General features: G+C 37.0%; 1 protein-coding gene across 1 annotated transcript; it reads right to left on the minus strand.

The window, feature by feature from the left end:
• Positions 1 to 8904: 8904 nt before the first annotated feature.
• LOC102407748 (olfactory receptor 10G6) lies at positions 8905 to 9986 on the minus strand. The gene has a single exon (XM_006056046.4). It carries the CDS (start codon positions 9838 to 9840, stop codon positions 8905 to 8907), a length of 936 nt encoding a protein of 311 aa, XP_006056108.2. The 5' UTR covers positions 9841 to 9986.
• Positions 9987 to 10829: the final 843 nt, after the last annotated feature.

Consider the following 10829-nt stretch of genomic DNA (forward strand, 5'->3'; position numbering starts at 1 on the left):
AGAGATTCATGAATATGCATTCTGTGATTAAACATAATGCAGTGTAATATATATTTTGTTATTCAGGTTGTTCTATTTTGACCATTTGGGGCTCCTTCAGTTTGTCATCAGTATCTTATTGATATGCTTCACCTTTTTCATACATGTCCTTGTTTCCTGACACAACAGGATGCTCCAGGCTGCTCTTGTATTTTCCTTTCTCCAACCCTAGATGCCACAACTTCTCTAAAGAGCCTTTCTATTGGAGAATTGCATTAAAATTTAGAAACTAAATCTGATTTCTAAGTGCACTCCTTGCTACTGAGATGTCTTTACTCCTAGGGACCCTCAACAAATAGAAAATATATGTATGAGTACTAACCTATCCAAACATATGCATCTATACTTATTTCTGTATCATTTTATCATCATAATTTTAAAAGCTATTTATTTATAATGATACTTCCAAATTCCAATCCAACACCACTATTGCTCTCTTTATTTGTTGTTTCTTTCTCCAAGAGTGAGAAACCTACTTCTCATTACCTAAATTTGTCAGTTCCATATTAGATTTTTTTCTTTAATTGCTTTTGGATTTTGAGTCATAATGCAAAATTATTACTTTATGTCATGGTTGAAGAATAATTCACCCATGTTTTCTTCTATTATTTATAAGCTTTCACACTTTACATTTAGATTCCAAATCTGTTTTCAGTTTATTCTTTTCTGTGGTGGAAGAGATATGGACCTAATTTTGTATGGCTTGTGTTTATGCAGACTTTGATTTTTGCATATTAAATTCCTTTTTATTACTGGTCTTTTGAATTGAGTTAGTTTTATTATTGATTCTCTGGGATTTTCCAGATGTCCTATCTATTATTTGCATATGGAGATACTTCTTTTTTATTGTTTATGCAGTTTTTATTTATATTTAAAAATTTATTGGAGTATAGTTGATTTAAAATGTTGTGCTAATTTCTACTGTACAGTAAAGTGAATTAGTTAAATGTATACATATATCCATTCTTTTAAATAGTCTTTTCCCATAAAGATCATTACAGAGTATTGAGAAGAGTTTTCTGTGTTATACAGTAGGTCCTTATTAATTATTTATTTCCTATATAGTAGTGTGTATATGTTAATCTTGCATATGGAGATAGTTCTAGTTATTCTTTACCCATTCTTATTCCCCTAATATTCGGTAATTTATTTCTCTTGCTTAATTGTATTAGCTAATTGTAGGCAGATTCTTGACCATCTGAGCCACTAGGGGAAGCCCAACACTTCTAATATAGCATCAAATATGAGAAAAGAGCATGTGTATCATTACTTTGATCTTGTTTTAATTGGAAATGCCTCTAGTGTTGTCCAATTAAATAAGAAACTCCCTGCATTTCTTACTATACATATAAAATATTATTGTATATTATCATGTTAAGTATTTCTCATGTCAATTTTCTTGAGTATTTTGATCATAATGGGTGTTGAATTTTGTCAAAGACTTTGTTAAATATCTGTTAATATAGTCATATGACCTTTTCCCCCCACACTTATTAATATGGAGTATGATATTAATTGATTAGCTAACATTAAAACATCCTCCTCTTCCAATACATCCCACTTGGTTATGGTGTATTATTTTCTTTTATGTGGTATTGGATTCTGTTTGCAAATATTTTATTTAGTGATTTTGATTGACATTTATGAGTTCATTTCTCTACAATTTTCTTTCTTATACTGATTTAAAAAATCTAGTTTAGCCTTCTGTTTTATTATTTTATTCTTTATTGTCAGGCTTATTAGTTATTTTCAGTATCTTTTAAAGTACGTCTATTGCCTGTGTAACAATAAGCTTTCTAATTTCTCTCTTTCCTTTCATTTTTCTCTCATATTTCAATTGTATTATTTCAACTTTATCACAATACATAACCTTTGTGCCTGAGTCTTCCACCTTCATTCCTCCTTTGCTTCATTCTTATGTGTACATTTATATAATTTAAAATACTGACCATCTGTATTTTTGCTGAAGTTTTCTCAATTAACTTTTGATGGGTTGATGTTCTTTCATTAGTAGATTCCTTAGGAAGGGTTGATGAATGCAGAATTCCTTAAGTACTTAATATGTTGAATGGTGTTTTTTCATTGCCTTGATCTTTGAAGGGACAATTGTGCTGCATATGAAATCATTGGTTTATACTTTCTCTTACTGAGTTTTTAAAAACATGTTGTGCCATTGATTCTTTGCTGTGCATTTTGCTTTTTAAATGTCTGATGTCTTAGTTAATTATTTTGCTTTTGTAAATTACTTAATCATTTGGTTGAAGTCCTTGATGGTTTTATCTTCATATTTGAAATCTGGTATTGTCTTAGATTTGCTTAGGATATCTTAGAGTTGACTTTATAAAATATAACAGAGACTAGATTTAAAAATTATATATCTATTTATAACATGAACATAACCTTGATATCAATTTCAAATAAAAACAGCAAACAAAATAAACTTATAGACTATTATCATTTATGAATATAAGTGCAAATAATCACAAAGAAGCAAATACATGTCAAATAAAGTAATATTTGCATAGAGCATAAGGATATTTTAGTATCAGGAAACAATTCTTTGTAGTTCACCACATTAGGAAATTTATAGGAGAATAAAATATTGCCCAATAAATTTAGGAAACAAACCTCAATAGTCATTATGAAAAGAATATCTTAGTATATTAATAATTTAAAACAAAATAACAGGTACAATTATTTTAGGGACAATCACATTTATGGTGACAATTTACTTGTATTCCTCTCAAAGTCAGGTAAAATAAAGAACATCTCTTTTATCCTTTACTGCTGCTGCTGCTGCTAAGTCGCTTCAGTCGTGTCGGACTCTGCGACCCCAGAGACGGCAGCCCAACCAGACTCCGCCATCCCTGGGATTCTCCAGGCAAGAACCCTGGAGTAGGTTGCTATTTCCTTCTCCAATGCACGAAAGTGAAAAGTGAAAGTGACGTCACTGAGTCGTGTCTAACCTTCAGCGACCCCATGGACTGCAGCCTACCAGGCTCCTCTGTCCATGGGATTTTCCAGGCAAGAGTACTGGAGTGGGGTGCCAGTGCCTTCTCCATATCCTTTACTACTTAGCATTTTATAAGTATCCTTGTCAACATGATCAAATAGGAAAAAGAGAAAAGATTGTGCCAAAGAAATAAACTTTGTTTTTAATTTAGGAACAAACAAGAGTTGTATCTGGATTCTAAAAATCAGCAGTTGCTTTGAAAAATTTCAAGAAGCTTCTTTCTAAAATTAGAACTATTTTTTTTTGCAGAAAATATAAATACTCCATGCATTCATTGAATAATAAAAAGCAAATGGTCAGTTTAAATACATTTTGTGTGTTTATAATGCAAATGCAATAATAAATAAATATATGACAAATTCATTATTCATTGTGAAAAAGGGAAAATTAGTATAGGCTCTATGAATTACATCATTAGGGGCTAAAGGTACATTACAGGTTCTTAGTCTTATACATTATAGAACCAGCTGGCTGATAGTTATCCCTTTAGGTGAATGAAAGAACAGTCTGAAGAATAAAATATGGTATTTAGGTTATAGGACAGGCAGTGGTTAAATTTAGTTTCAATGGAATATTGCTTTGACGTGTTTAATCTGATAAGCAAAATACTTGGCTTAATTTCAATTTATCATTGCATATCACAGCACTGTATCTGAGTGCACCAATATTCACAAGTTCAGTGAGATAGTTCTTTCCTTGTGCTTCATATTTCGTAATTATTGTTCCTTTTAATAAAATAAGACTGAGCAAAAGGAGATTTATAAATATTTCTTGCCATTTTTTCTATTTTATTCCAGATATGAGGTTTAAAAAGAAAATGAAAGAAAACACTAAGGTTTTCTTTCATTTAATTATGGCAAATAAGACAGTTTAGCAACCATTTTGAGTATGAAACCAGCAATTCAAAAATCAAGACCATCTGTCTGCTCTGTTAATACAAAATTAACTGCTGCAGGAAATGCCTTCCAACTGTAAAAGTCTAGAAAAACAGACAAAAATCTATATATTAATTCTTCTTAGACATTGGACAAAAGGCAGTATAGAACTATGATTCCTTGAATAGGGGAAACAAATGAAGTGAGTCCTGAGTGCCTGAACTTAATGCCTGGAGACAGTTTCTGTAATTCAGAAACCCATAATACATAGAGTATGGGTTAAAATCCTCAAAGGTTAGTGCCTTAGTATGAGGGCTTATGAGATCAAGAATAAAAGCTGTTGTATACCTAGTCGTAAAAAGAACCAAATGAAAATCTGAGAGGTGAAATGTATAACAACTGAAGTAAAAAGATACAGAGTAAGATGAACAGTAGCTTAGATATTGTAGAAGAGAAAAATCCGTGAATTTTAAATGTTAGAACAGGGCTTCAGTCAACTGTAGGATAGTATCAAGCAATCTAATTTGTATGTAATTGGAGTCTCAGAAGAAGAGGAGAGAGGTTAAGTAGAAATAAAATTTGAATAAATAATACCTGAAATTTTCCAAATTTTATGAAAACAATAGACCCACAGATAAGAGAAAGACAATGAGCAACAAGTAACATAAGCATAAATAAAGCAGCATGAAGGCACACCCCCACACAAACTACTGAATTTACTGAAAAAGAGAAAATCGAACAGGAAGACAGAGACAAAGAAGACTCATTATACTGAAGGAACAAAGATAGGAATGACATGAAACCTTAGAAACCTGTCAAGCCAGCCAGAAGAAGAGGAAGCATCTCTAAAGCAATGAAAGAAAAAACCTACTATCAACCTAGAATTCCACATTCAGCTAAAATATCTTATATAAAGAAGGTGAAGTAAAGATTTTTTTCAGTCAAAAGCATAAATTCCATTTTCATTAGGCCACAATTATATTTGAAAAATTTAACACTTCCTTGTCAGTTATTAATCAAAAATGTAAAAATAAATCAGGAGAATATAGAAGACTGAAACAATGCTGTCCACTAACTTGAGCTAATTGACAATTATAGTAATAGTAATACTGCACCGATTTCTGTAAATAAAACTTCTTTAAAAGTGGTGGGGTGATATGAGAGAATAGCATTACCAATAGTATATTACCATGTGAAAATAGATGACCAATGCAAATTTGATGCATGAAGTAGGGCACCCAAAGCTGGTGCTCTGGGATGACCCAGAGGGATGGGATGGGGAGGGAGGTGGGAGGGGAGTTCAGAATGGTGGGACACATGTACACCCATGGCTGATTCATGTCAATGTATGGCAAAAACCACCACAATATTATAAAGTAATTACCCCCTAATTAAAAATAAATAAATAAATTAAAAAAAGATAAACTGAACTTGGTGGTATAAACATTTGAAGGGCAGGTTTTTTTTAAGGTTAAAATCAGATAGGTCAATTGTTTTCTCACTTTTAGAGAAAAATTGGAAATTCCTCAAGTTAGTTAAGATGTAAGACTTAGGTGCTTATTCACTTGCAAGTCATGGCTGACGTCACTAGAGGGCGCACTCCTACCATAGCCCATACAAAGTTCTGAAACTAGACTCGTCACATTTTTTAAAATTAAAAAAAAAAAGTCAGAGGGATGGTATGGGGAGGGAGGAGGGAGAAGGGTTCAGGATGGGGAACTCGTGTATATTTGTGGCGGATTCATGTTGATATATGGCAAAACCAATATAATATTGTAAAGTTAAAAAAAAAAAATAAAAGGCCTTAAAAAAAAAGTCAAATATATTTTCATCCATTTTTAAACACCAACTTAGTAAAAAAAAAAGTGACTTCCCCAAAGTAATATTAAGCACACTTTATTCAAATACTTTGGCCACCTCATGCGAAGAGTTGACTCATTGGAAAAGACCCTGATGCTGGGAGGGATTGGGGGCAGGAGGAGAAGGGGACGACAGAAGATGAGATGGTTGGATGGCATCACCGACTCGATGGACGTGAGTCTGAGTGAACTCTGGGAGTTGGTGATGGACAGGGAGGCCTGGCATGCTGCGATTCATGGGGTCACAAAGAGTCAGACACGACTGAGTGACTGAGCTGAACTGAACTGAAACAGGACCTTGTTCTTAATTACTGTTTTCAACATTGGTTGAACATTCAGATTAACCACTTTTTCTCTTCTGCTTTATTTTTTTCTCACTTTTAAGGCTAGAGAACCTCAAAATGAACTTGAAAACGAAATTTCCTCTTAAGAGTTGAAGTTGCATAAAAAGTATATACTAACCTACATAGTTCTTTCTAAAGGAGGCTTTCAAGTTTTGGACTCAGACTTAAGTTCACTTATTGGCTCTGCAGTTGTTTAACTGTGAATAGAGGATAAAGTCCCTGGTTTGGAAAGATCCTCTGGAGGAGGTGATGGCAACCTACTCCAGTATTCTTGTCTGGAGAATCCAATGCATAGAGGAGCCTGGTGGGCTACAGTCCACAGGGTCGCAAAACACACACACACAGGATAAAGTAAAATTTGTTGCTTGCTGTTTTTATGAGGTAGGTTTCTTAATTTAAAGTGATGAGATATATTTTATGTTTCTTGATTACCAGTTAAACAAGAAATTAAATTTTTTATGTAACCCTTCATTTTTGCATGATGTGTCATTGGTCTTGATGAGAAAAGAGATGCCACGTTTACTTTAATCCAAATTTCAGGTCTCTGTTCTGACCCAGGAGGCTTATTAACTGAGTTCTGCTGCTGTTTGTGCGGTGGGATGCTGAGGTGCCTGCAGCACCGAGGTGTTTTATGTTTGTCAAACAGAATTTGTAACTAACTGCTTTTTCCCATTCCCAGGGCAACTCCACCGAAGATAGCTAATTAAACGTCTCTAGGGGTTTCTCTGGAAAAGGCAATGGCACCCCACTCCAGTATTCTTGCCTGGAAAGTCCCATGGGCAGAGGAGCCTGGTGGGCTGCAGTCCATGGGGTCGCTAAGAGTCGGACACGACTGAATGACTTCACTTTCGCTTTCACTTTCATGCATCGGAGAAGGAAATGGCAACCCACTCCAGTGTTCTTGCCTGGAGAATCCCAGGGACGGGGGAGCCTGGTGGGCTGCCGTCTATGGGGTCGCACAGAGTTGGACACGACTGAAGCGACTTAGCAGCAGCAGCAGCAGCAGGGGTTTCTCTTAGGATTATCTTTAGGGTTTATATTGTTCCTATCACATGAAAAATTCTATTTACTCCTTTTTTTTTTTTTTTCTGAGTAGATTTTACAAGACCTGCAAACTGTGGATTATCCTATACTTTCCAGGGTGCCAGCTTTATAAATTCCAGATCCAGTTATCTTTCTCTAACTCCTTTTCCTGAACTACTGCAGTACTTATTGTACGCTGAATTATAAACCAATTTTAAATTTCAGTTTCTAGTCATGGAATGGCATGAGTGCTCAGTCGTGTCCTGCTCTAACCCCATGGACTGTAGCTTGCCAGTCTCCTTTGTCCATGGGATTTCTCAGGCAAAAATACTGGAGTGGGTTGCCATTTCCTTCTCCAGGGATCTTCCAGACCCAGGGATTGAACCCGTGCATTTTGCATCTACTGCATTGGCAGGCATAGTCTTTACCATTGGTGTCACCTGGGAAGCCCTTTCTAGTCATATATTGATAGTTTATCTACATGCTCATGTATAAATGTATTTCTTCTTGTAAGATCATAGATGCATTTAGAATAGACAACAATGTTATAATTTTGGAGTTACACTGAATATGTTTTTCTTGATTTGAATGGAATTGCCTATTCATGCATATTTTGATATTCAAACCTACATCTCTGCTATTAGAGCAGACAGCAAGAAAAATCACTGAACACACACATCTAGGCTCAGAAAATATCTGGTGCACATAAATCAGTTCTCCTTCCTTTTGCCAGCTATTTAACAAGTAGAGTTGATTTTGGAATAGAATATCATCATATTTCATGGGCTATACTTACCCATGTATATTCAAAACATCAAAAATTCAAACATCAAAACAAAACATCTTGAGCACTCTGGGATTGAGGGGCCCTCCTTGGACCCTGGCAACATTATCACAAAAAAGGACTAATAGAGCAGACCTCATCTCCTTGCAAATAGGTATATGCCCCATCCCATTTGTGTCTCCTCACTCATACTCAATTGTTGTGGAAAATGCCAGGATATGGTAGCATGCATTCTTCTACCATCTCATATGGTCTGTTTAATTAATATCCAGGAAGTAAACAGGGAGATCTAGTCATAAGGAAATTTATCCTTGATATACCCATGTCAATTTTACCAAAGTAGAGTTCTGTGCAAGCTCAGGTCATGATGCAGTGCACATTTCACGGCTCCCTTACTTTGCAGTGGGAGTGCCCTCTCAAGTTAGAGTTCACGGACCATTGTTTATCAAAGTAAAAGGCAGAGAGTGAATATGGGAAAGCCACTTACTTCCTTGAACTTCACTTTTCCCATAGTTACATAGTTATTATTGGGGATAATAATGCTTACCTCATATAATTGTTGTCAAGGTCAAATTATATGGTTTGCATGAAGGTTACTTGTAACCTGTAAAAAGCTATGTGGGTATCAACTCAGGGATTAGAAGCAGTAACACACATGTAGATGGATGCCACAGAGAGAGTTTTTATGTGGACAGTTTACTTATCTTAGATTGTTTTCTGCCTGTTATCATCCTTGTTGAATGTTTTGATTGATTTCCATTGTTATTCAAGGAGAAAACATGAAAAATCATGTTCAAAAATAGGTTACACTCTAGAACTTTCCAAGGTTCCCATCTCCATATCTAGAAGTCTTCAACTCTTTGTATGAATTCTTCATTCTCTTTCTATCTTACAGCTCCCCAGTTATCTGGTGTCCCATCTGATACCCTAAATTTTATCATTTCCTGTATGTCTGTGATGCATGGAGTCAGTGAGGCTTCACGACCTTGCGACCTCCCAGCCTCCGTAAGGCTGCCTTCATTTCTTTGTTGCGGAGTGTGTAGATGATAGGATTAAGCAAGGGAGTGATGACTGTGTAGAACACAGCTACCACTCCATCCAGGGGTTCCTGAGAGCCAGGGCGCAGGTAAATGAAGGTGCAGGGCACATAGTAGACAATGACGACAGTGAGGTGAGCGGCACACGTGGAGAAGGCGTTGCGGCGCCCGTCGGCGGACCGGATTCGCAGGATAGCAGCCACTATGTAGCCATAGGAAGTGAGGATAAGCACAAAGCAGGTGAGGGCCAGGAATCCAATGTCCACAAAGGTGATCAGCTCGTTGATGGTGGTGTCAGCACAGGCTAGACGCAGCATGGCCGGAATGTCACAGAAGAAGTAGTCTACCCGGTTTGGACCACAGAAAGGCAGCCGGAATATGAAGCTTGTTTGGAAAAGTGAGTGGAGGGTGCCTCCCAGCCAGGTGCCAATGGCTAGATAGTTACAGACACTGCGGGTCATGATGGTGGCGTAATGTAAAGGCTTACAAATGGCTAGGAAGCGATCATAAGCCATGAGTGTGTACAGGAAGCATTCAGTGCAGCCCAGGAAATGGAATGAAAAAAGCTGGATGACACAGCCTCCAAAGGAGATAATCCTACTGTCCAAGAGAAAGCCAGCTAACATCTTGGGGACAATGGCAGAGGAAATGGTCATGTCCAAGAGGGAGAGGTGACATAGGAACCAGTACATGGGGCGGTGGAGCTGGGTGTCCACCAAGACTGTGAGGATGATAAGCCCATTCCCAGAGACAGTGAGGGTGTAGATGACAAGGAAGGTTAGGAAGAGCAGTGTCCCCAGCTGTGGTGGGTGGTGCAGGCCCACTAAGATGAAGTGAGACACGGAAGTCTGATTTCCATGTTGCATCTCCTTGCTGTTCACATCTGCCAAAAGAAGCAGCAGAAGGGAAAAAGCGATGCTGTAAATTCTGTAGGCACGGGATATATATTCTATGTCACTGCCAAATATGGACCAAAAAGGATCTTCAAAAGAGAGATCTTCTCTAGCTCTTGTTCATAATCGTTCTTTCTCTTCAACCCCTGATTCTGAGATTCTGCTTGGCTTCAGACAGCAGCTTTTCTCTCCAGGGTTAAAACCTGTGTAACAGATTATGTGTATATAGTTCCGGAGAGTGAAGAAAACACCATACACAGAGAGAGTCATGTCAGAAAGAAGAACAATTATATAATGCCTAAACCAGCCTAAGAAGAAATGACTGTTCTATTGTTTTCCTTCAGTTTGATCTCTGATCTACATACTAGAGAGTTGCTGCTGCTGCTGCTAAGTCGCTTCAGTCGTGTCCGACTCCGCGACCCCATAGATGGCAGCCCACCAGGCTCTTCCGTCCCTGGGATTCTCCAGGCAAGAACACTGGAGTGGGTTACCATTTCCTTCTCCAATGCATGAGAGTGAAAAGTGAAAGTGAAGTCGCTCAGTCGTGTCCGACTCTGTGCGACCCCATAGACAGCAGCCCACCAGACTCCTCCATCCATGGGATTTTCCAGGCAAGAGTATTGGAGTGGGGTGCCATTGCCTTCTCCGACATACTAGAGAGTTAGATTACAGCGTATTTATTTACTGAGAGTTGGAATTATATTTCTTAATGTAAGTCTGCCAAATAAAAAAACTGTGTGTATTTTTTAAAATGCACTGTCTGGTTTATACATCAAACATAAAATATTCAGAATCTTTGAAATTATGTGAGGAATATCTATTTTTATAAATTCTATTTCAAAAATACACAAGCCCTTTAAAATCATTCAGGTTGGTGAAGCAATACAAAATCTCAGCCCCAGGATACCTGTTGTCATCTCTTCTCTCTGCTTCTGCCTAAGTGCCATCCATCTTTCCATCCA

This window comes from Bubalus bubalis, chromosome 5, assembly GCF_019923935.1.
Source record: "Bubalus bubalis isolate 160015118507 breed Murrah chromosome 5, NDDB_SH_1, whole genome shotgun sequence".
Lineage (NCBI taxonomy): Eukaryota > Metazoa > Chordata > Mammalia > Artiodactyla > Bovidae > Bubalus > Bubalus bubalis.

Bases quoted from the DNA above. Each gene is read 5' to 3' on its own strand.
- LOC102407748 (XM_006056046.4), bottom strand. From the start codon at position 9,840: ATGCAACATGGAAATCAGACTTCCGTGTCTCACTTCATCTTAGTGGGC.